This window comes from Pseudorca crassidens, chromosome 13, assembly GCF_039906515.1.
Source record: "Pseudorca crassidens isolate mPseCra1 chromosome 13, mPseCra1.hap1, whole genome shotgun sequence".
In the NCBI taxonomy this organism is placed as follows: Eukaryota; Metazoa; Chordata; class Mammalia; order Artiodactyla; family Delphinidae; genus Pseudorca; species Pseudorca crassidens.
In genome coordinates, this window is record NC_090308.1 from 56699003 (window position 1) to 56726571 (window position 27569).

Sequence of the window (27569 nt, forward strand, 5' to 3'; positions counted from 1 at the left end):
AATTGCATTAACCTAACAAACCTCGAGTAAAAATTTAAACAGTTTTACAAAACAGTCAAAATTTACCAACATTATTGAGTTGAATCTACTGTTCTAATCTTATTTTAGACACACGCCCATTTAACTGCTGTTTGGTTACCAACAGCATGTCTAAGATTAATTTGGAGTTATTTCTGCCATGTGAAACAGTGCTGTCCTCTCTGTTAGTTATAATTTTTATATGAGTCTATTTAAATTAATTAACCAAATTAACAAACCATAAAATCGAGTATGTTTATAGAGACCCCAAACCTTGTAATGGCCTCTGTTGGAGCCTCTAGACAGAAAATTTTTAATAAGAAAAAGAGTTTATTTTACTGAATAAGACATGATGGATTCTTTAATAAAAAGAAATTGCTACTTTAGTTGTAACTAATATTTCTCTTGGCTGCAGTAGAAAATAATTTGCAAAGTGATAAGTTGACAAGTCAGACTTAAATAATTAATGAAGATTTAGGGTCATATTTTATTTTCCCTTATGTTCTCCATATCTGTTATTTTAATGGGATTTACATAATGTGGCATTTAAATTATGGAGAATAGAAATCTGGTTGTATTATAAAACCCTAGCCCATCTGGAGAATGATCTTGGGGCTATAGTGGTTATATAAAATATCTTAATAATCCCTGATGTTTCATATGTATAGGTAAATAAAGATGGGTTATTAGGGAATTTTTGTAGTGGTGGTATTATATACGTTTTATTTATGTTTCCATTTGAACTCCTTTTAACTTAGAAGAAGAAAACTGAGTTGGTGGTAACCATTAACTAATTTCACACAGTAGTACAGTGGAGATTTCAATAGTCGTTAATAATTCAATTTTTAGACCCCACTGCTAGATATTTTTACTCAGTTGGTTTTAGGGGAGGGCTCAGAAATCTATTTCAACAGGCCCCAGCAGTAGTTCTGATGAAGTGGTCCCTGGGCCTCAGTGTAAGAAACTTTGAACGAAAACATACTTCTTCAAGCTAACACACTAAAATTACCAAGGATAAATACTCTAGACTAGTGTACGTAGCCTCCTCCATGCAGACTGCATCCTGCTTCTCCAGCCAGCTAGGGCTGATCCCTAGTGATTCTCTCTTGCCGTAACAGTAGAGTTCCAATTTGGTGCCTTGGAACATATTCATCATGGTATCCCCGGTGCTTTGGCCACTGTTTGGCATGCAGGAGGTATGTGTAAATGTCATGGCATGGATGAGTGAAGGAGACCAGCTGTCTCCATGTTTGGCATTCCTGTGTTATCTGCACTCCATCCGTCTTTTGGATCAGCTCCCTAAATTATGTCTAGTTTTATCTCCCTCCTTAAATTGTATAGAAGAAGGGACCATGTCTTATCCATTTCATATCTCTCCTTCTAACAGTATTTTACACACACACATGTCCAGTAAATATATTTTAAGTAAAAATTATTTTGTGCTTATTTAATCCATCATACAAGATTCCCATCTCCATGAGGGCAGGGACCTTGTCTCTCTGTTTTTCACAGCAGTTTTCTCAGGGCTTGGTAGTGACTGCATGCTCAGAAACGTTTGAATGAATGGATAAATTAATAAAATAATAAATAACTTCATTTTAATTGAGATTTTTCTTAAAATTTAATGTTGGGGGTAAATGAGGTTTTGTGTGTGATCAAATTTATTTTTATATAAAAGAAAATAATCTGCCTTCCCCTTTAAAAAGAAACTCGTAGTTGAAATGTCCCTACCTTGTAGAAAGATAGGATGGTAGAATTTGACAGATTCTGAATTGAGGAAGCTTCAGCAAGGCATTATGGTTAATAGAATCTTCCATATAACTTAGTATTAAATAGCTGATGTCAGGAATTATGAAAATATCACAGTGAACTTAAATGGCAGTCTCTTGACATCCTGTGAGGTAAAGATGATTCGCCAGAAAGCTAGAGAGCCTGTGAAAAGCAGATTTGGTTTTTGGCAGGGGTGGGGGGTTGAAAATAAGGAAAACAAAAAATGTTCTAAGTATCCACGAAACTCTCTGAAATAAATTTTAGTAGTGTACTCTTTAGAAATATTCTTTTGATCATATTTCTTTTCAAATCACATTGGTATCAGAAAATAAGTTAGAGCTCCGATAAAGTGTGAAGTCTCAAGCTTTATGTCCTTGAAGGCTGTGATTAACTTACGTTAAATTTCTCCAGATGACTTGCAGGGCTTGTTTTACTTTCTCTAAGCACTTTGGGAGATTTTCATTGAGGAACTTCTGCTCTTCTCCAGATTATTTTCTCTCCTTTACTTTGAATACGCTCTAAAAGAATATTAGTTAAGTATTCCAGTTTCTTGAATGATGGTTATCTGAGGTTTTACTCTACTATGAATTTTATCAGATCCTATATGTGGAACGTTCCCTTTGACAAGTTTACTATGGGCTAATTATAAGATTACTATGAGTTAATTATACAGCATGTGCTCTAGATCTTTGTCATTCTGTCTCCTTTCTGGTCAAAGCCCAGGCCTCCTTCCCTTTTTCACTTTTGTTGGTCCTCAAAATGATCTTGTCTTACTCCGGTCAACTCTCATGAACCTATTAATTCCCTGACTAAAAACAATGTTGCGTGTCCTTCTAAGTGTGTAGCCTGCAAATAACACCAAAGTTCCAGCTTCTGGGAAAACAATTGACAGAAGAACATGGAGAGACGCTGGGAAGACAGGCAAGAATTAGGAATTTGTCATGGCTCTTTGGGAAGGCTGGGGCTGAGCTATGGAGGGAGGGGACAGGGAGGTGGAAGCCAAAGAAGAAACATCACAGAGGAGAGAAGGCAGGCCCTGACAGGCGGCAAATGCAGACTGCTAGTCACTTCCTGATTTTATTCTCTTCATTTGCCTTCACATTCTTCCTGACTACTGTCCCTGGAAGGACTTTTTTTCCACTTCTTCTTGACAAAGCATCCAGACACTCACCTTCCCCCTAATTCAGATTTCCACAGTCGCTTTGTGAATAATTCCACAGGAAGGTCTGCCACAACAGAAAATTCCAAGTACCTCTCTAGAAGCTTTTTCATCTCCAGCAGTCCCCTAAACTCTATTCTAAATGGTTGTTCTTAGACATGACTTTGTCCAAGGAAGAGTGGTCTTTATTGTTTCCAGTTTCTTTAAACATCTTTATGATACTGGCAATTTCATTGACTGGAGAAATAAGGCTCTAGTATATTTTTATACTCTGTCCTCATAAGATATGACTGTGCTAATGAATCATGTCTTCAGAAGAGAAATGCACAAATTAAGTTCCACATTTTATATAATCCATTAATTTCATTCTGACTTCTGCCAATTATAGGCTAATAATAAAGCTATGTTATTGAATTTTACTTAACTTGCCTTTACCCTATATATACTTTGTTCTAAAATAAGCAAATGTTGAAGTATTCATAAACTGGGGGTTTATTTTGAAAAATTAATAGTTATTTATATAGGGTGATTTCCAGACTAGTATTAAGCCATCTTTTAATGAATTTGAGTATTAAATAAACTGCTTTCCTTTATTTTAGGTGATGGTGTTTGTACATGCTCGAAATGCCACTGTAAGAACAGCTATGTCTCTAATAGAAAGAGCCAAGAATAATGGCCAGATTTCCTACTTTTTACCTACTCAAGGACCTGATTATGGACATGCAGAAAAGCAGGTAGGGAACAAATGGCAGCACAATACAAGAACTAAAGCACATAATGTACCAGATATATAAGATATTTTATATATGAAAGATCCATGGTTTCCAGTTTCCAATAAGTTAATTTTACAGATTTATCATGTTATAATTTTGACTTTTTTCTTGACTTTCAAAGGATCCGAATACATGTTGTGTCCAATTATCACTTTTTTCTATATGATTATAATTGTAGTGTTTAGTCCCATAGTTAAAGCATAAAATAGTTACATTTTATAAAATACATTAACATCTAATGGATTATTGTTCTTTTAAAGATATAATATTTTTTTTTTATTTCTAAGGTTAACATGGACAGATGTAATTTACATAAACAGAAGCTCTTTTTGAGAGTGAAAGTTTGAGACCAAAAAGGTTCAGAACAGCTGCCTTGCCACTCACTATATGCTCAAAGGACCTAAAAAGTCTGGGTCCTCATTAGAAATGCAGAACCTCAGGCCTCACCTGAGACTCACCACATCATAATCTGCATTTCTACTTGATCCCCAGATGATTTATGCACATTACAGTTTGAGAGGCACATCTCTAGGTAATTTGAGTATCGATAGTATTCTAGTATTTATAAAAGGTTTTATTTAATTGTATCAAGTAGTGATTTAGATCAAGAGTGGGCAAACTACAGCCCGAGGGCCAAAGGTGGCAACCTGTTTTTGTAATTAGTTTTATTAGAAAACAGTCAGAGCCCTTCCTTTGTCTTCTGTGGCTGCTTCTTTACACACAAGGGAAGAATTGAGTACTTGCTGCCGGGATTATATGGCTCACAAAGCCTAAAGTACTCTGTCCCTTTGCAGAAAATTTTGCCCTGATTTAAAGCTATAAAAATAAATTTTTAAATAAAAAAACTATAGACATAAAATGGTAGTATCTTCAGAATATTTTATATGCATAACTTAAGATTTAACTGAGATTTGCTGAACAGCTGCCAGGCATTGTGCTCTGCACCTTCACATTTACCATCTTAGTACAATGTATTCAGTTATTCAGATTGTGCTGTAAATTTCACCATTTTATATTGATATTTTAAATTCTGACTATGATAATCTGATGCAAGTTGTTTTGAATGTCAGATTCTCTTTCAGTGTAGCTACAAGGTTTATTCATTTGTTTCTTTTTTTTTGCTTTATAAAGTTTTCTATTACATACCACCTATTATGCAGCTTTGTATTCTTCCAGTTATTTATTAATTATGAATTTATGAGAGTCTTTGAAAAGTCAGGTCAGCATTCATAATGGTGAATTATGAAAGGTCTTGTTTCATTTCTTTGGAAATACAAAGCAGCTCTATTGTGTTTAAAAGCCAAGCCTTGAGAGCCACCTTGTGGATTTCTGGTTATTTTATACCTCTCAGTTCTGAGAGTTATTGCTATTCTAAATCATGAAGGTTTATTGTTTCATTGTTATAATAATAATATTCAATATTTATCAGCGTTTACTTGGGCCAGGCATTGTTTTCATTGCTTTCTATAACTCATTCAATGTTCACAACAACCTGTGATGTAGGTTTGTACTATTATTATCTCTTGATATGGCATTTGTGTATAAGTAATTCAAATATAGCATGAAATACTCTAAAGCATATAGAAATAATTTATGTAGAGGCATTTTCAAATGATATTTATTTAAAACCATGTCACCAAACGTATAATGACAGATCACTATGCTGAAAAAAACGTGGAGACTGGAAAGTCCCTAGTCATTTTATTATACCTTTCTTTTTTTGATATTTTCATTATACTTGATTTTTATCCTGACCCACCTGTTATTATTGGGTTTTTTTTAACAAGAATGGATTCCACAGACATTATTAATAAGTACATGTTTTCAAGGAACGCTGTCCTATTCACCATTATACTCTTTAGTATAGCATTTGGCTGATAGTAGGTACCCCAAAATTACTTTTTTTTTTTTTACCTTTGTTTCTTGGAGGCAGACATTATTAAGATATGTTCTTTCTTTAGTCTTCTCATTTGATCTCTACCACTATTCTGCCCTTTGAAGATTCTTATCCCCATTTTACAGATAAGGAAACTGAGAAAAGAGAATAATTTTCCCAGAGACTCCCGTGTAATAAGTGGAGCTATGATTTGAACCAGACTGACTCCAAAGTCTACCCTTTTCACTACAGTGCATCCTGTTTGTTCAAAAGCAAACAACAGGGCTTCCCTGGTGGCGCAGTGGTTGAGAGTCCACCTGCCGATGCAGTGGGACACGGGTTCATGCCCCGGTCCGGGAAGATCCCACTTGCCGCGGAGCGGCTGGGCCCGTGAGCCATGGCCGCTGAGCCTGCGCTTCCGGAGCCTGTGCTCCGCAACGGGAGAGGCCACCGTACCGCAAAAAAAAAAAAAAAAAAAAGCAAACAACATATCCAACCTGTGACTTTCTAAAGCCTTTAGAGCTTTGAATCTTTTTTTTTCCTTTAATAAAATGGAAGAACATTTCTTCAGCTCATCTATATCCCTCATTTCTCCGAAAGAGAGATTCAAAACAGTTGGCCCCTCCACAGTGAAAATTATTTATAACAAAAGATAAGGTAATCTTTCTGGATGTTTTCTCGAAGCTCCAGAATTTTAGATTATTCTTCTAAATCTAAAGTTGAATGTTTGTTCCTATTACTTGAAGTGCCTTTTAAACTTGAATGGTATTAACTTACTAGCAATTCTAAGGATGCTATTACGATGATGGCAGGAGATATTTCTTCTGATATTTTTGAAAAATAGGAAATTAAGTACTCAGAACATTAAAATAAAATTAGAAGGTAAGTTTGCTATGGTAGTACATAGAAATTTAGCCTCCTGACTCCTGTTAATGGAAACACAACTAAATCCCTACCGTGCCACGGTGATCCTTTATCCCTAAGTGTTTAAAGTAACCGTTTCAATTCCTGACTCAGCAAGTATGGTTTTTAAAAGCATTTCTTCACAGTTTTATTCAACACACTGTAACTTTATTTGTATAAATAATAAATAAAACTCCATTAAGGATTCTTTTTCCCTGTGTGTGGGGGGCGGGTGTAGGGGAGGGCAGTGTGCATACATAATGAGGCTGTGTCTGTGCCTTAGCCACAGCTGAAGATGAGTCATTTCTTTCCAGTAAGTAACGGTTATACTTCATGACCCCTCATACCATTCCTATCTTTGATATCAAATTTACTCCCAGCTGGAAAAGCAACTATATTTCCAAATTGTCCACTGAAACAGGAAAATAGGGAAAAGAAGGTGAAATACCCCAAGGGTAGATTAAGCTACAGAGATGGAGCTTGCAGTTCTCCCTGGGGAAGGGAGTGTCTGAGGAATTACAAACGAGGCCCAAAGTAAGAGGACACATTAGCAAAAAGCTCTGGCTGTGACTTCACCTCTAGAAGCCCTGTGGCCTTAAACACCTAAACATTTCTTAAAGGTACTTTTTCTTCTATCAAATGGAGTAATAATGGGGTAAATAATACCTATTCTAGTAGTTTACTATGAGAAACAAATGAAATGATATATGAAATTATTTTGGAAACTAGCTGAAGAATGATAAAACATTACATATCATATTCTGGAAATCTCCTTCTAGAAGTTTACTTTGCATATTACTTTTTGCCTTCTCCCACAAAGAAACTCTCTTAAGAAACCACTGTTTTCTGTAAGATAGAACATACCTTAGGGAACAGTAGCAGCTTGCATTTATACATAGAAATATATCATTAGGGATACAGACATTTTCATTATTAAGCCACTATTTGTCTGTTTAAGATTTATTTATTATTTATTTATTTTATTTTTGGCTGCGTTGGGTCTTAGTTGCGCCATGCAAGATCTTTATTGAGGCATGCGGGATCTTTCGTTGTGGCATGCGGGCTTCTCTCTAGTTGTGGCAGGCAGGCTCCAGGGCAGGTGGGCTCTGTAGTTGTGGCACCCGTGTTCCAGAGCGCCATGGGCTCTGTAGTTTGCGGCACACGGGCTCTAGTTGAGACACACGAGCTCAGTAGTTATGGCGTGTGGGCTTAGTTGCCCTGTGGCATGTGGGATCTTAGTTCCCCAACCAGGGATCGAACCTGCGTTCCCTGCATTGGAAGGCGGATTCTTTACCACCAGACCACCAGGGAAGTCCCCATTATTTTTAATTATAATTTTAACTTTAAGTTGAATGAATTATTCCAATTAGAATCTTCAGATTCTGTTTCATTCTCCATCTCAGTCAAATAAATTATTTCCTTTAGGGACAAAACTTTTAACAGGCTTTAAATATTCTAGTACTAGGATGGATATTCCCACCCACCCTGTACGGTATTTCTCTGATTAATAGGCACCGATGTTGTTCGATTTCTTACACATATTAGTGATATTAAAAGTTTTCCGTATAGGTAGATACTGTCTATCATGCAGCAAGCCTCATGAATGTAGTGATTAGGAATATCTGTTAAATCAGAACACTAGGAAAAATCGAGTAATAATATGTACCCTCAAGCTACCTTAAAGTATCATTTTATGACTTTTTATTATTATCTAGATCTACCAACCATCGCCTGCTTTCATAGGTTAGCTTTAGCCTTTGCCTAAATTATAGGAATTTGGCTTTGATGTAAGTAATCTGATACTTAATATTGATCGCTTTAATTATTTCTGGTTTAGCAGCTTTCCAGTGTCAGTATAACCAAATAAAATTAGAATTTCCTCTTCCTGGAATAGATGATATCTGTTAGCTAAAGAGAGTAGCAAGTACCTAAGAGCCCCCTTTCTCTTGTTTTTTTACTTTAGATAAGTGTAAACTTGTCTGAGTTTATTCTTTCCTCAGGCATGTCAACCTCCTTTCCTTTAGGAGGCTAATATATTAATTCTACTGTCTGTTTGTAACCACATAGAAAGAATGTTATAAGTATATTAATTTTTTAAGTAAAATGAAAGAAAATTAATAAAACGTAGATTTGAGTGTTTAATTGGATTTTTTTCATTTTCAAAGGGAAATAGGCTCTTTAGAATAAAGATTTTGAACCCAGGCAAACCTTGAAGGCCTATGTGTATTGTAGCAAATGGTAGGATTTCCTCATTTTTTTATGGATGGCTGAATAATAATCCACTGTGTGTGTTTGTGTGTGTGTGTGTGTGTGTATGTGTGTTTGTATCACACATTTGTTATTCATTCATTCATTGCTGGATACTTAGGTCGTTTCCATGTCTTGGCTATTGTAAATAATGCTGCTATGAACATCGGGGTTTAGATATCTTTCCAACTGTTTTTGTTTCCTTTGGATATCTTCCCAGAAGTGGAATTGCTGGATCATATGGTAGTTCTATTTTTAATTTTTTGATGAACCTCCATACTGTTTTTCATTGTGACTGTGCCAATTTACATTCCCACCAACAGTGAGTTCACAAGAGTTCCCTTTCTCCACTTCTTCACTGGCATTTGTTATCTCTTCTCTTTTTGATGATAGCCATTCTGACCTTCTGATGAGTGTGAGATGATATGTCATTGTGCTTTTAATTTGCATTTCCCCAAAGACTGACTAGTGTTGTTGAGCTTCTTTTTATATGCCTGTTGGCCATGGCCATCTTCTTTGGAAAAATGTCTCTTTAGGCCCTTTGCCCATTTTTAATTAGATTATTTGGTTATTTGCTATTGAGTTTAATGAGTTCTTTATATACTTTGGTTATTAACCCCTTATCAGATATATGGTTTGCAAATATTTTTTTCCCATTCTATAGGCTGTGTTTTTACTTTGTCAATTTCTTTTGCTGGGTGAAAGCTTTTTAGTTTGATGTAGTCCCACTTGTTTATTTTTTATTTTGTTGCTTGTGCTTTAGGTGTGATTTTCAAAAACTTATTACCATGACCCATGTCAAGGAGCTTCTTTAGTGAGACCCTTTTTAAGAAACACAGAAAGTAGCATTGGAATTTTATCTTTATTTAAGTAGCCTTGATTGCAGCAATTTTTGTTCCTGTGCTTTAAGATGTATTTTAGAAACATACAATAAATTTCTTAAAACAAGTTTATACATCTTGTTAAAGAACCTTGCTGTTTTGGAAAAGTGTGTATGTTAGAATATTGTTGCTCTCTCATTTGAAAATGCTTTAGTAGGAAAACCATTTTAAAAACATATAGATTTTATATGTAAAGATGTCTAATCCCTAGTGGTACAGAGATTTGTATTGATAAAATTTAAAGATCAAAATCACACTTCACAGTGATTTTTTTTAATTTTTTATTTCAGCATTTATTTTAAAATGGCGAAATGAGTATGAAGAATAGAATTTTAGATGCGATTTCTCTTCTACTGATTAGGGTGCTCTCTCTAGAATGCTAACTTGTGTCTGTATAATTGGGTTGTAGTTAATACCAGGGTAGCTCATATGGGAACCAAGACCATCTTTCAAGGATTATAACATGGAACAGGGAACACAGTACTTCTTTCTCCCCAGTTAAAGTACATAATTCGCACAGCTAGAATGACATATGGAAATTGGTTATGGGAATTAGCCTAGTCTGTGTCATTGTGAATTGACTATATACACATGAACCTCAAACTGTTTTTAGTGGTAGTCACTCAGTGAATACTTACTGAGTGTAAGCTACCTACCAGTCACTATGGTAGATCAATAAGTATCAAGATAGATAAACTCTGCTGTCAACCTGTTTAAAGTGGATTGAGAAAATTGTGTTGTATCAATCAGGATTCATTAAAGGAAACAAACCATTGTTCTATATTTTAAATAGAAAATAATTTTGTGAAAAGAGGTTAGGTAATTCCTAGAATGTTGATAAGGTTGGAGTTGTAGAAGTCAGGCAACTACCACTGGAACTGTTGAGTTTAAGAACCAGCAGCCATACCATGGTGGTGGTCCAGCATGTAGAAGCTACACCTGCTACTAGATACCTTTCATCATTCATGAACATGCTGGAAAACCAAATTTTGAATATATAGTACATCCATTATAACTTTTAAGCCTCATTTCTCCAAGATTTTGCTTGCCAGCAAAAGAAAACAGCAGAAAATGGTTTCCTCTTCACTTCCATTGCCTAGATCTTGCATGAGTGCATTTAATAAGCAGAATGGATTTTTGTATCCAGTACCCTGACTACAAGAGATCTGGGAAGTACAGATTTTACCTTCTAGCTCATGCAATACAAGAAGGCCTCATTGAAGGAGGTGGACTTGCATGCTGATTAACATTCTTTGCGTTAATTGGGAATGGAAATATATTTTGGAAGAAAAAACGTAGCCGCCCATTTATTTTTATGGAGCTTATGTTCTGGTGAACAGAAAGATTAACAACTAATTAAATAATTGATTTTAATTACGTTGTATTAAATAATAAAGAGGGATTAAGTGCTAAAAGAAAGTAAAATTGGGAGGACGCTTAGCTAACACAGTGACATTTAAGGTAAGATATGTACACAAAACAAAGGACAGCAGAAGAATGTTCTAGGAAAAGTCTCTGACACCAGAAAAGCAATAGCACATTGAAGGATGTGGATAAAATCAGAGTGACTAAGAAACGCGGAAAATGATGGAGAGTGGTAGATGCCATGCTTATAGCATGAGTCTAATGTTGTAGGCAAGGACCAGATTGTGAGGGCCCTGTTTATCATGTTACAGATTAGGTAATTTATCTTAAAAGAAATGGGTTATGATTAGAGAAGTTTGAGGAAGGGAGTGGCATGTCATTAGCTATATTCCCCTCAACTAATAATATAAAAATAAAATGACAATTTGAGCACACAAAACAAGTAATTTTCCTAACAGAGTTGTGCTTTTAAGAAAGATCACTACACACAGGCAGGGCAGGAGAGAATGGGAATACCAGTTAGAGATGTGGATTCATTGGGGCATATTTAGGAAATAGAATTGATTGACTTGGTAGTTAATGGGGTATGAAGGGTTGAGGAAGAGAGATCTGGAAGTTTTCTGGCTTCTAAAAGATGTCTGGCTTAATATTGTTGAGTGGTTAGTTGGGTCATTTATGAGGAAAAAGTAGTAGAGAAGGATTACTTTGGAGGGAAGGGTACAGATCATGAATTCCATTTGGACGTGCTGAGATGAGCTGCCTGGGATACTTAGAGATGTAGAGTAAGCATCTGGATGGATATGTAAGTCTAATGTATCAGAAGCTCAGTCTGTTTTGGAGTGGGAAAACCATAGGAGTGGATATGAGTCGTAAAAGAGCCTAAGACCAAGTCTTGAGGAATTCTGCTATTTAATGATTAGAGGAGAATGAGCCAGCAGAGGAGCCTCCAAGCCCTGGAGTATACCCCGGAGCAAATGTCATAGAGGCCAAGGAAAAGAGCGTTTCAAAGAAAAGAAAGAGATCATCTATACTGACTGCTGCAGGGAGTGGTCAAGTAATGTGAGGGCTGCAAAATACACTGTACTTAGCCACATGGAGGATATTGGTGACCTTATTCAGGGCCTTTTCACTCCCAGAGTGGAGAGCAAAAACTAGATTAAGGTGGCTGATGAATGTAGATTAAAGTGTAAACATCAATTTTGAGAACTTAATTTATATACAAAAGGAAAATGGATAGTATCTAGAAAATATGAAATAGTACTCAGAAAGGTAGACATACTATTTTTCTTTTCAAGGTGGAAGTGATATGCTTATATTCTGTGGAAACTATTCAAGAGAGTGAAAAAGGATTGAAATTGATTGATTATTCATATAGGAAAGGAAAGAGACCACAGATAACCTATAAGAGTCCTGAGAATTTTCAAGAGGCATGGGATCCAAAGAAGAAGTAGAGATTTTCCTTAGATAGGAGTTAGGGCACTGCTGTTAAAACAGAAGAGAAAATTAGAAACATGGGTTCTGATGCAAATAGGTTTTAGGTGTATGGCAGGAAGATAAGGAAGCTTCCTGTGACGTATTGTATTTTCCTTGGGAAGTAGTTGTTAAGGTCATTCTCTAAGAGTCAAGGATAACCAGGTGGTGAGAAGTTTGTGGAGAGCCAGTCAATGCATAATGTAGACATTGTGAGACATGCGACAACAAACTGACCATAGAGACATCACAGAATTGCTATCCAATGTTAAGGGCTTGTTGAGATTGTGATCATGGATTTAGACTGGTCTCTAGTTGCCCTTGTATGTAATTTTTCTTAAGCATTAGCTACCTTGGGTCATCTGAGTTTGACATTCTGCCAGTCTTACATGGCAAAAGGGCAGATGAGTTTAAGAAATGGGCAGGAATGTGATTAAAATCTTGGACTGTGTTATCTGCACTGGAGAAAGAACCAGAATAAAGACTGGGGCAGGGATGGAGAGGGCGTGCTGCTGATGAATATTAAGAAAGTAGAGGAACTGTGATCTGGAAGTATCATTAACGATAAAGAAAGAGCTTAGAAAAAATTAGTTGGGCATGCTTGACATATAGGAATCTTTGGTCAGAAATTGAGGTGTTTGCACTAGCGATTTTGGTTTTGGAAGTAGTACAGTTGTGGGTTGATGACAGGCCTAGAATACAATTGTTGGTATGGCTAAGATGAGACAGAGGAGATGTCAGTGGAAATGAGGGTGTCAAGGAATTGAAGAGCGAGGGTTTTAGATGTCCACATGGAAAATACTGTCACCGAGGATCATGATAGGAAATGGGATAGACAGAAAGACTAGGAGCCATACGTATGGAGTCTTCATTGGATAAGGTAGGGTAACAGATGACATAGCAGATATACTGAACCTTAAAGGAACAGAGGTTTTTGTAAAAAGTTAGTACAGGCTGACCTGGAAATGGTGAGAGGGAAGAGAGAGATCATCCCCCACCACTTGAAAGATATGCATGGAAAACAAAAGTCCATGGAAAAGAGTCAAGTTTCAGTTAAGGCAGGGTGGGAGATGAGGTTGATTTAGTTTGCTTATTACTGAGTGGCAATTCCAGAGAATAGAGTGAAGAATTTCATACCCTAAGGTGGAGAAATAGTAGAGGAAGTAGGGAACCGACTCAAGAGTGAAGAAATACCAAGTATTATGGGAACAATAGTATAATAGGGCATTGGTTCCCCATTACCTGTTTCCATGCCAGCTGTCAGAATCAGAGTATCTGGAACTAAGACACTAAAATTTTAACATGATCCTCAGAAGTTCTGATCATAGCTAGATTTTGTTGATCGTGTGAACAGATGGCTAATAGGCCTTATCCTGAGAACAGGGTGGGAGGTATGATGTGTTTCCTTCTGAAAGACTCGTGGAAGACAGAGCATTGCCATTCTTGGCTCTCTTGGTGTGGACGCTAGAGGAGCGATTTCAGATGTCTCGGTGATAAGGGTTTAAAGTGGAATAAGAGCTTTGAAAGAGAGAAAGAGAAAGGATGGGGAAAGATGATACTCCTTAGATCTCTAAACTCCCTTGTCAAAAGATAAGCCAGGTATTGGTTTATGCTCCTAACAATGTAAGCAGGTCCACTGATTAACTTTATAACTTTATTGAATGATAAAAATTGCACATACCAAAGATGAGGACTCTATAATATTTTTTCCGATATTGATAAGGCATACATACTCACTAGTAATTGTGAAAAAAGAATGGTATCATTTGGGAGAAACTATTTGCCTCCTTCTGGTTAAATTTTAGTTTTTATAATGACTGTTAAGTTATTTCTTCCTAATGGATTTGAAATAATCCACATTAAAGCGGACCTTATCAAAATAAATTACCTCAGAAGGCTTACAAAGGTCACTAAATTATTTATGCCATTTCTTATTGTTCTTTCATGCAGGGTTTGTAACTGAGCTGAAGGTCTTGTGTTACTTCTGTATATTTTTTTGTCTTATGGAGAACAAAAAACTAATTTGTTTCCTTTTAATATCTTCAGTTACTTGCTGTCAGTCTTCGTTCTTTAATCATGTATTTGTGTTAGTTTGGAAGTCAACTTTGGCAAGTGGTTACATTTTATTTTAACCTTATTCATTTTAAAAAGTACTCATACTGATTTTCTGTGTCATAGGTAGGAAAAAGATATGTAAAGTCATGGAAGGAAGCTTGGGGCGTGCTTTCACTAGCGGAAAAAAATTTAGTATCCTCTGTGTGCTAATGGATTCTTAGCAGTTGTCCATTCTATTCTAATTTTACTGACAATAAAGCCATGTATGGGAAGTTCACTTGTGACAAGTGGAAATATAAAGACTGAGGAAAACAAGTTTACACAATTCTTCTGCTGCACACCTGACTCCCTTTACCTTTCACAGCTGGTGTTCTTTTGTGCTGAATTTCCATGTATAGAGATACTTTATCCAGTGAGTATAGTATTGGATCTCAGATGGCTTTCTCAGAGAATCCGATGCTCTGTTCAGACAGTGTGAACAGGGTGAATTATACCCCTTCAGTCCTGCAGAGGCCAGCAAAGCCCAGACTCCAGGTATAGCTCACGCTGAAAAAACAGGTGGAAAACAACTACTGTTCTGATACTTGAGGAAGCAGCAGGCATCTTATAATAAGTTTAGCTCCATAACTCATGGTCTTAACCATCTTTCTCCATTGATTTCTCCAAATAAAACTCCTATTAAAAACCTTCTTCCATTTATGTTTCTTTCAAGGGAAGGTTTTATACAAACTGCCATTGTGTGTGTCTGCATGTGAGTTTCAGTATGAAAAAATTGGATTGTGTTAGGCACACTTTTATGTCTCATACTTTTTTCACTTAGTAATACATCATGGAAATCTTTCCAGATCAACACTGAAAGATCTAATTCATTCTTCTAACAACTGCGTAGTGTGCCCCAGCGTGGACATTATCTTAATTCATTTGCCCAGTCTGTCTCGATGGATACTTTTGTTGTTTCTAATTATGTAGTATTGTAAACAGTGCTGCAGTAAACATCCTTGCTCACACTCTTGGCAGTTGCAGTGATGTCCACTGGGAAAATTCCTGGCAGTGGAATTTATTTATCAACACGGTACATGCATTTAAAATTTTGGTGAATGAGTGGTCCTGAATTGCCCACTGAAGAGATTGTTCCAACTTACATTTCCTGGAACAGTAACTTCCTCCCACCTAACTTTGCCAGCACTGAACAGCGTTAGAGTTTTTGAGATTATGACAGATTAATAGGCAAAAAAATGGTACTTCATTATTATTTTGACTGGCATTTCTTTATGAGTGAAGCTGAGCATTTTTCATATTTGCCATTTGAATTTCTTTCTCTGTAAATTGCATGTACTGTTCTATGTGTTACAAACATTTTTCCTACTTAATCTTTGATTTTTATTTTTATTAATTTATGAATATTTTTACCATAATGAGATTTTTTTCAGGTTATTTACAGTATTTGGGCTTTGTCTTACTTATAAAGATCACACTCACTTCATCATGATTTCCTCCAGCCCTTTTTTTTTTTTTTTGCGGTACGCAGGCCTCTCACTGTTGTGGCCTCTCCCGTTGCGGAGCGCAGGCTCCGGATGCGCAGGCTCCGGACGCGCAGGTTCAGCCGCCATGGCTCACAGGCCCAGCCGCTCTGCGGCATGTGGGATCTTCCTGGACCAGGGCACGAACCCGTGTCCCCTGCATCGACAGGCGGACTCTCAACCACTGCGCCACCAGGGAAGCCTACAGGTTTACTTTTAAGGATGAACTTCAGTATCACTTCCAAGAAATAACGTTTATCTTTTAGTTGAGTTAGTGCATTGATTTACAGATTAAGTTAGTGAGAATTGGTATTTTCACCAAACCAAGTTTTCCCATCTCAAAAGCAAAGCATTTCATTTCATTTCTTGAATGTCCTTCAGCAGTATAATAATGCTTTCTTCATGTAGGTGCTACCTATTTCTTGTTTTTTCTGTTTTTGACGGCTTTTATAAATGTGCTATTTCCTTCCCTTTTATTTTCTAACAAGTTATTGTTTATATACAGAAAGACTTTTTAAAAATATTGATTTGGGGGACTGTCACCTTTCTGAATTCAATCATTATTTTAGTTAGTAGTTTTTAATTAATCCTCAGTTTTCTAAATAAATGTTTATTTCATCTGCAACTAATAATTGCTTTGACCTCTTCTGTTCCAGTATTTCTACTTTTTATTATTTTCTCATGTCTAGTTCCATTGTCTAGGACATTGGTAAGCTGATTGTAAACATCTTTGCCTTGTTCCTAACTTAAATTGATATACGCCTAATGTTTTATGATTCAGTGTGGTTTGAAATCGATGTTTCGTCGCCTCTGCTTATCAAGATTGAATGTGGTCTTTTGTGAGATTTCAGTGCCTGGAGATGATCATACATTTTTTCTCCTTTGACTTATTAATAAATATGTTAATATATTTATAGGTATAGTGCCCTGCATTCTGGGGTTTAATTTACTTAGTTGTGGTATATTGTTTTAATGCACTGGTGAATTCTGTTTTCTAAAACTCCTTACTATTTGGATTAATATTCTTAAGAGAGATTTCTCTATTGTATTCTGTTTTCTGCTGCTTTATCAGGTTTTAATATCAGTGCTATTACACTGCCTCTGTAAGATTAATTTTCAGACTTCTATTTCTGTGCTCTAGGGCCTCTTAATAACACTAGAATTAATTTCTCTGTAAAAAGTATGAAAGCCTAGATGTTAGATAGCCTTTACATTTTCTTCCATTGCTTTTATTATAATTTTCTATCACTTTTAATATGAATGTTAGTAACATTTTCCTAGAAAATCATCTGTTCCAAACATTTTTAATGATGGAATATATTGAATTTTTCAGAATACTCTTCTGATTCTTTAAAATTGTGATGTATTTCTGAACACTTCTTTTTCACATTACTAATTTTGTGTCTTTGTGCTTGTGCTGTTGTACTCGTTTTCCACTATGTATCTCCTTTTAATTAAAGGCTAGACAGTAAATATTTTAAGCCTGCAAACATATGATGTCTGTCACACTCCTCAACTCCCCTATTGTAGCTCAAAATCAGCCATAGACAATATGTAAACAAACTGATATGGCTGTGTTTCAATAAAACTTTATTTACAAAACAGGCAGTTGGCACATAATTTGCCAACTCCTGCTGCCCAGTAATAGACATTGTCTATTTTTATTTTTTTCTTTTAAAATTAGAGTTTTTATGTTTACTTATCAATTTCACATCTTAAAAATCAGATTCTGTTCTAACTTTATTAGGGCATTTCTCCTTTTTTCCTTGGCTTTGTTATATATTTTGTTTTTATAGATTTCTGAATTAGCTGCTTGATTTACTTATTTATTATATTCTTATTTAGTTATAAAAGTATTTCAGGTATAATGTTTTCTGAGAGCACAACTTTACTCCATCCTATAAGTTAGGGATGGGGAACAGATCAGGGGGTGCCAGGAGTTGTAAGTGGGGAGCGTTTAACTATAAAGGAATAACAAGAGAATTTAAGGGGGGGTAAAGGAACAGTTTTGTATCCTGATTATTATGGTGGTTACACAATTTGAACGTATGCCAAAATTCGTAGGACTGTACACCAAAGTGGAAAGAGAATTTTACTGTATGATAATTTTTTAAATAAGATTTTAAAACATACTCATCCCTGGGCCTCCTCCCCAGGATTTCTTGTTTATTTGTCCTGTGAACTAGGCTAGATCACAAATGGCAGATTCAGGTTCAAAGACAGTTGAGAATGAACATCCCAGTCTTATTTTAAGATTGTTGTCACTTCATGTCTCTAATGAACCAATAAAAAAGCAATGCACATAAAGCAATTATACTCCAATAAAGATGTAAAAAAAGTATTAAATATGCTTCATAATTAAAAAAAAAAAAGCAATGCACAGAATGTGAGCAGGAATAGAGACAAAGGCGAAGTGACTCCTGGCACTTCTTGGTTGCTTACAGAGAACAAGCTGGTTGAACCCACCTGGTCAGAGTTGGAGGTGATGTGTCAGCACCCCATGATCTACCTGCTACATTATAAGAATATTTTTCACCGCAGTTACATATATCCTGCATTCAGCTTCTTACTATGTCATTGGTGTCACAAGCCAAGTCTTACCTCAACTGGATGTTGACTGAGAATCTGCATTTATAACAAGCACATCAGGATATTCCAGTGCAGGGGTTCACGGACAGCAGATTCACCCAAAACAAAGAGCCATCCAGCAGTATGATTTTTTTTCCGTCTGTCTCCAAGCAGTATTTTTTAGTTTCCTCTGTTAGCTCTGAATGTTCACTCATGAATATTAGCGAATAAATGAAGTAGGTGAAGTGTTTTTCCTTCTTCTACTTTGACCCCACTAGGGAGCTCTGTTATATACTAACAAACACTCCATAACGTGGAGCCCATATTTATGAGACCGACAATAACATACGTCTGAAAAGATGGAAGTTAAGGCAATATGATCCAAATGTAGTTAATAATAAAGTATATTTATACAATTATTTCTAAGAGGCTGACCACACGGCACAAAAATGAAATAATACCCTTCCCTTGAAACTTAATGAAGATAACTTTTTTGTGTATATGTGTATTTTGCTTGCGACTCAACAAGGCTCAAAATTCTAAGTTGTTATTTACTTGGCTGGCCACTAGATGGTGGGGTTTGTTAATGTTTTCCCTTCCATTTTATATCTGTAGCAGATTTCATGGAGTGCAGTTTTCTTAGATCATTTTCTTAGTTAATTATTATTAACTTAGAAGTTTAAAATATTAAGTGACCTTAGAGATAATCAGTGTGACTGTACTAGAACCCCATTCCCTGCCAGTGTAGCGCCCCTTACGTGAAAACTGTGGAAAACGCTGTTTCAAAAGAAACTATCAAGATGTTGATCGTGAAATTTTCAGAGCAGTAGCAAATAAGCGCAGGATGTGATGCCCAAACAGAAGCTTTGACTATATGAACACTTTTGTTAATCCATAGTCTTTAATTTTGCAGAAAAAAATTTCCCCATTGTACAGTGAGTCGTCAGTGAATTTTGTAAGATCTGCTGTGGCACTCATACAGATTGCAGATAAGTGGACCATATCCCACATCTGAGGTCAGACCAGGCCAAAGAACAGACCTCAGAAGCGAAGTTAGTATATTCAGGGCAGATGTAAAGTTGAGGAGCTAAGACAGGTGACCGGTGCCCTCCTGTTAGAGATCAGCAGGAACACAGGTGTTGGGGAAGCACAGTTGGGTTTATTGGCTCTTACTATGAGAAGGAGCGCATGTCCCGTGGAACCAGGGGCATCTCAGTAAGAGGGAAAGGCTTCCAAGGCAATGGGTCTGGAACAGAAAGTGTAAAGACCCTGAGGCAGGTGTGGATTTGTCAAAAAAAAAAGGGTTGGGGGGCACTTAGAGAAAAAGCCAGCTCTTGTGTCTGGCCTGAGTAAGTAAGTGAGGTTCAGGAATGGGAATGATTTCTGTAGGTCTTGCATCCTAAGGACTCTGGCCTTTACTCTGAATGAGTTGGAAGCCACTGAGATTTATGCTTATTTTTAATAGAGTTTTTTTTTGAAAGGATAGGAAGCAGGTAATACTGATTGATTGCAAGAAGAGGACACCTGAGTGAAAGAGACACTTGCTTTTACCTTCTTTCCTTTTGGATTTTGTGCCATGTTCAGGGTTACCTGTTTTTTAAGATAGAAGAAATAAAATTTTTAATGATTTTGTATAAAACATTATATACTAAGACTTAGTAAGACCTTAAGATACTTAAAAATAATTCTGTGCTCTCTTTGATAAACTCATTCAAGAGACGATAAATAACAATTGCTTTTAAATGCTAAATAACACTTTTATGTTTTGTTGATATCTACTCTAGGTGCAAAAGTCAAGAAATAAACAAGTACGAGAATTATTTCCAGATGGTTTTAGTATTCATCATGCAGGAATGCTTCGGCAGGACAGAAATTTGGTTGAAAGCTTGTTTTTTAATGGGCATATCAAAGTCCTCGTCTGTACAGCTACATTAGCCTGGGGTGTCAATCTTCCTGCTCATGCTGTTATTATTAAGGTGAGAGCTTACCTTCCTTTGCGCATGGATTTGTGGTATCTTAAAACAAACCTGTGGATTGATTTATTTGAAAATATTGATTTGGCTGCTTCAGTGACTTTGAATGTTATTTATATAAGGTCAGAGCTATATTCTCCAAAAGAATCTAGTTTATATTGTGAAAATTTAACGCTATCACAGATGATGAAAGGATTAGTTAAAGTACACTTTTGAGATCTTGCCATATTTGCCTAATTTCAGTATTCAGCTCATCAGGATTATATTTGTGTGTGTTTATGTAAATTTTTATTAACTTTTCCTCATCTAGGGAACACAAATATATGCTGCAAAAAGAGGCTCCTTTGTTGACCTTGGAATTTTAGATGTCATGCAGATATTTGGTCGAGCTGGAAGACCACAATTTGACAAATTTGGGGAAGGAATCATCATAACAACCCATGATAAACTCAGCCATTACCTCTCTTTGCTCACTCAACAAAACCCAATTGAGAGTCAGTTTCTGGAAAGCCTTGCAGATAACCTAAATGCAGAGGTAAGATCTAATGAGTTAAAGGTTGGAATAGAATCATCAGCTTCAAGAATGACCAAGAAAAATAGAGTTTGAGTTGATTGCTATTTCATGATATTTAATAATACATTCTATTTCATATGCAGTCATAAGACACAAGAGGTGGAATGGCAATATTATTGATGAGTTCAGAGCAATATAGAATGCAAATGATTAACTGATAAGAACTCATTGCTTAAACACTATACTTTTAAATCATGAGGTTTTGTTATAGGACAGAAATCTAACCAAAGCTATACAAACTGGGGAAACAGACATAGCAATAACAACAACTATATTTGTCCTGCACTTCAATAAAGTTTATTATGAAGTATTTTATAAAGTTTTTATAAGGTTAATAATGCTCTTCTGTCTTAGATCATTTGATTAACTTTGTTATAGAAAATATGATTGTTTAAATTGAGCTACAATATTATAGTTTATTTCATGTGTGATGTGTGTTTGTGTTAAGATTTTGTTTTTTGTTTTTTTTACTCAGGATTACTTTTATTGTTCTAATTCTAGAATTTTCAACCATAGCAACCATTCACAAATAGTTATAGGTTAGCTTTACATATAAAACCTTCCAGTAAATACTCTGGAGAAGAGCAAGCACATATGAGTTTAGTCCCTATACTTTAAGATCTTAAAATAAAATTATCACAATAACTTATGTTGACCACCTTTCTGCCATTGTGTAAAATAATATTTTTGTTATACCTTTCATTTTCAGAAGTATGTCTTTAAGGCCAAATTTTACTGGACCCTATCAGAATTCTGAGTGACATCACATGTTAGGAATTCAGTTAGGCTCAAACATTTACATTAAAAAGCCACAGTCAAGATAAACCTTGACATTTTAATAGACTACTAAAAAGAAAATTATTTCCTTTTCTTGGAGGTACAAACATAACACTTTCCACTAATAAGTCTCCGTAGATAAGAAATTAATGTCACAGGTGACTTGTATAGTCACCATTATTGTGTTAAGATTTAAATAGCAGACCCTGGAAGCCTAAATAACATCTTAACTGGTAAAGAGGATGAACATTCTTAAGAGTGTGTGTCAAACAATCAAATGAGGTTTTGCTGTTTTCACTGCATTTTTAATTGTTGCTCTGTCATCCAACACTTTCCTACTTCTTTCCTATATCCCTTCTTACCATTAAAGTTGACTCAATTTTTGAAAGTAGGTGGGATATAACTATTAAATAAATGAATAAGTGAAATATTTGAACTGAAATATTACAGAAATTTCACTTATATTCTATTCATGTTATTTAGAAGTCTTTTTAGAGGATGAAAAACACACTCAGTATGCAGTTTCCTCTGTTTTAAGGAGTATATAGTCCAAAAGGGAGAAAAAGACACAAAAACACAGTGCAATAATGTTGGTGAGTAATAAGTTCTAAAGAAGGATTCAGTAGAAGGAGAAAATACTTTTGGCCCCAGCTTATCAGGAAGGGCTTTGTTCATGAAGGTGGTAAATCTGGGTTCAGAAGATTAGGTAAGGTTTAGGAGATCTAGTTGGAAGTTAGAAAAAAATCATGAAAGATGCTGGTTTCTAGTAGCATAATTACAAGAAAGTGAAAATGATTAGGAAATGAATTATGATATTAGGCATATCTCCAAAGGAAATATATCTCAGTTTCAATCCTCATTACCTACTATGATGGCATGGTGTAAATAATTAGGTCTTGGTCATGGGTCACCAGTATCTATGATGGATTAGTCTAATGTACAAAGATAGTAATAGTAATCCTTCAGTGGACTGAGGATGCACAAACCTGCTGGGTGCTTTTTGTATATTCTCTCAGTACTGCTACTAAGGAGATATTATTGTCCTCAGAGAGATAGGTAACTGACCGAAGGTCATTCAAGTACTAACCTTTGGAGCTAGTATTCAAACGCAGGTCTTTTTAACTACAAACTTAGTCTTCTTATTATAGCCTAGATTTCTGATATATAAAATATAGTAACTTAAAGGTGAATACATTTCTCTATATTAATCAACCTACCATTTGCCTTCTTCTAAGACCAGGACTAAATATTTTCCAAAATGGTAGTAATAATTTATCTGATTTACAATAAAAAGCAAGGCTGGTTTTTTTTTTTTTTTTTTTTTTTTTGCAGTACGTGGGCCTCTCACTGTTGTGGCCTCTCCCGTTGCGGAGCACAGGCTCCAGACGCGCAGGCTCAATGGCCATGGCTCACAGGCCCAGCCGTTCCGCGGCATGTGGGATCTTCCGGGACCGGGGCACGAACCCGTGTCCCCTGCATCAGCAGGCGGTCTCTCAACCACTGCGCCACCAGGGAAGCCCAGCAAGGCTGTTTTATACAATTTTTCTAGAAAAGCATTTCAAGAAAGACTACATCTTTGTAAACTTAGAATTATTTTCCTTGATAGCTTTTTGTAAGTGGTAAATTAAACACAAAATGGTGATGTTTTTATACAGAAGACACAGGTGAGTAAAATACTTCTCTGGTCTTCAAGAAATTCTTTTTCTTAGGGACTATAATAAAATAAATGAAACTATTTGGTCAAGCCCTGAGAAATTAAAAATCAATTGTAGCCCATAGATTCACCTCATATTCATAAAATACTTATTAGGGTTTGTCATTTTCAGAAATGTCAACTAACTGTAATGATAATTCCATTTAATGCCATAAATGGCGTTCAAATAATGAAACATATACCCTGAAATTTTTAGGTAATATGGTGAAGTATAGCCATTGCTAAAATTTCTTTATCATATTTTGTCTACTAGACTAGCTCCCATTTAAAGTAAATTTTCTTCTTAGGGAAACAAACTCCCTTAAATTATAGTTGAGTGTGAAATTAAATTTGGTAATCTGTGGAAGCCAAGTGTGAAATTAGTTTATAAAATGAATGTGTGCTGTGCTCTTAAGGTAATGGATTTTTAAGTCTTTAGACTCCGAAAATCTTTGCAAGACTGTACAGCAGCAGTGATCAACATCAAGGTCACGTTAGATTAGGAATGTTGCCCATACTAATATCTTTAATAACACTAGTTTAGAAGAACTGGAGAAAGTATCATATTAAGGTACCATTTTAATGCAGACATTTTATGAGACATCTTTGCTGATTGATGCCTAATGGGGCTGACTCCTGAATGCTAATTAATGCCAAAGCTCACAAGTCCCAGCCCTGTATAAAGCCTCTTAATTTTGCACTGAGAGAAACACTGAAGCATGTTTGAGGCTTATTAAAATTTATTCAGCAGACATTACTGGGTATTGTTTCACAGTTTCACCTGTGAAACCGTTCTCTCATAGGTGACATTAATTTCTTACCTATTCTGTGCCAGTCCCCTATGGTCCATACTTTAAAATGTATTAATCTTTCTACAATCTTACGTACATTCTTTATTCAGAGTTCCTCCCATCTCCGCAGGACATAGTACAAACACTTTGTCCTTGGATTTAAGGCCTCAGCAGTCTGACACCTTCCCAGTTCTGGCTCTGGTTACTTTCCAGCACAGGTCTTCTGCTCTAGACAGTCCCTTACTCTACTCACGTCACCTATAAAGCACCAGTCTTCCCATGTATAAAATAGGAATAATATCACTAGATTGTTGTGAAAATTTAACGGACACCTGTGCCAAGTTGTTATTCGGTACAGAATTGTAGCAGTTACATTATCTTATAGTCCCTTTATCCTCAGCCCCAATCATACTTACTACCCGCACTCAAATTTTAGTGGAATAGGTAAATGAATGGTGGCATAAATGGTGTTTTCATAGTTACTAAAGGGGTTTGTGTATACATATGTATTTATATACACATGATTATTATATTTGCTTGTTTAGTTTTATATGATTTCAACTAACTTTTTGAAAAACACATGCAAATAAACAATTAAGATAACCTTAATGACTAAAGTTTAAATAGGTAAATTAGATACAAAGTGATACTTTGAGCCTTACTTCTAAATTACCAGATTTGGGGTAGTTTTTTTTCCCCCCTCTTTTACTTAGAGCGTAAAGCTGTATTACACTATATACTAATGGCACTTTTATAAGTTTCACATGTTAGGTGTTTTTCTTTCAAAGCATTTTTGAATAGGTATTATGTCCTAGGCACTGTGGATAATGGTTTCATAGATGTCATCTTAATTCGTTACATGTATACCACCTATAAGACTACAGACTTCCTGAGAGCAGGAACCATGCTCTATTTATTGCCATATCCATTGTACTTTATACTTTACATAGTGCAGTCTTGTTACTGACTTCCTATATGATTACTGAGATGAATGAATAAATTTCAGAGAGATACTGTGAAAAATACTTGTTTTATAAAAGGCTCCTGTACTAAGTAGCCACTAGACCACAAATATTTGCAAGTAAATTTTTGTTTTTGTCACTAGGTGGCATTCAAAGATTAATCTCACAATATAATGTACCATTATAAATTTACATTCATTTTTCTGAGTAGTTTTTTCCTTTTTGGTGAACATTTGGGAGACTTGCATTACTTGATCCAGTTTTTGGTACCTACGTACTTCATCTTTTCCTTTATTCTTCTCACTACCTGGCAATAGGTAATTATTATTAATTTACTGAGTCTGATTTTTTATTTTATCCTTTATAAAATTTTCTACTCTTAGGAGTTGTGTGGTGTTATTTTAAAATATCTATAAGTCATAAGGGGATTAACACAATTGTGCTGTCAAATAATAGAATCACAAATGGAGGACACTGTCGGATTTTTAGCCATATCATCAAACTAGTTTCCTTTGCCTAAGCAGACTAGAAAATGTTTAACTGTGTTACTTGTTAATATTTAGGAAGTGTTGTAGAACTAACTCCTTAGCTAAATTTTAGTTCTTGTTGCTCTTTATTTTGTGGAAACTCTTACAGTTCACATTTTAGGAAGTGTATGTTTACTTATATTGTGGGTGGTTTAGTCATTTGTAAGTACATTAATGTATTTACTTATATTGTGGGTGGTTTAGTCATTTGTAGGTACATTAATGTAAATTTATTTTTTCCAGCTTTATGAAGATATAATTGACATGTGACATTGTAAGTTTAAGTTGTACAATGCAATAATTTGACACACATATGTATTTGTGAAATGTTTACCACAATAAAGTTAGTAAACACATCCTTCACCTCACATAATAACCATTTTGTTTTGTTGTTATGATGAGAGCATTAAAGCTCTACTCTTATATCAACTTTCAAGTACACAGTACAGTATGATTAACTGCAGTCACTATGCTGTACATTAGATCCCCAGAACTTACTCATCTTATGCCTAAAAGTTTGTACCCTTTAACCAACATCTCCTCATGTCCCCTACCCCTCAACTCCTGGCTACCTCCTTTCTGTTCTTTGTTTGAGTTTGATGTTTTCAGATTATTTGTATAAGGGAGATCATACAGTATTTGTCTTTCTCTGTCTGACGTATTTCAAGATAGTGTAATTTTTAAAGTAGAATCTGCCTTACCATTTATTTACTTTTGGTCATTTTTTTTTTAAGGGCAAATAGTATGGTGTAATATTGCTATATGTCATCTTCAACTAACTAAAGATATCTAAGCATTCTCATACCTATTTTACAAAATTAGTTATACAGAATTTAAATTATAATATGGGAATAAAGCAAACATTAAGGTTTATATTTTCTTTACTATTTAGTACTAAAATAAGGGGATTTATTTTTCCTTCTTTTCTCCTAAAATTTGGTTATTTAGGTGGGGGTCATCACTTCTCCTTTGATTAAAGTATTAAGAGGTTAAAAAAATTTTTTTCAGTTACAGATTCAGGAAAAATTGTTCAACTGTGAAGTTTCACAACTTGGATAAATTTGTTAATTAAAATGAACACTCTAAGTATAAAAGCACAATGACTGCATATAGATCCAGTGGCTAAAGAAATGTATTTTTAAGAAAACTTTTCACTGCAATTCTGGCTTAAGGTCATTTTCTAACAATTCCCTTTATTACACAGATTTTATATGTTATTATTGTGTTTTAAAATAATTAACCTTTGGTTTCATTAAATTAGCATGTTATAAAGCTACATTAAAATGCTATGTTAAAAATTATATTTTCTTTCAGAATATAATCTAAAGAATTACCGTGTTTATTATAATTCAAAAGTATAAATATCTGTTTTTTCCATAGGTTGTTTTAAGTTTACCAATAAAAAATTAAAACCACTCCCTGTTCTTGTATGATCTTTTTAAAGTGTATATATTATTAATATGTATAAATCCCAATAAAATATGATTTTGTTTTATGCAAAAATTACTGCATTTACCATTGTATTTATATTATATATTTATACTAGCTATGCTGCAAATGGGTATCTTTAGAGGAAAAAACTACTAATGTTATGCTCTTTGTGATTTTGGTAATGACAGTATACAAAATCACAACAAAGAGGGATAGAATCAGCAATATTATGTTGT

At 35.2% G+C, this 27569-nt stretch overlaps 1 protein-coding gene across 5 annotated transcripts in view; it reads left to right on the top strand.

Annotated features, from left to right (window-relative positions):
- Window positions 1-27569, top strand: part of ASCC3 (activating signal cointegrator 1 complex subunit 3) — a 332274-nt gene that overhangs the window by 170221 nt on the left and 134484 nt on the right. For 4 of the 5 annotated variants that reach the window (XM_067702481.1, XM_067702479.1, XM_067702482.1 and 1 more), the window contains exons 14-16: window positions 3547-3681; window positions 20390-20581; window positions 20889-21113. In XM_067702481.1, the coding sequence (XP_067558582.1) occupies window positions 3547-3681; window positions 20390-20581; window positions 20889-21113 (552 nt within the window). The remainder of the gene's footprint in view (window positions 1-3546; window positions 3682-20389; window positions 20582-20888; window positions 21114-27569) is intronic. The other variant, XM_067702483.1, reaches the window with a different exon arrangement.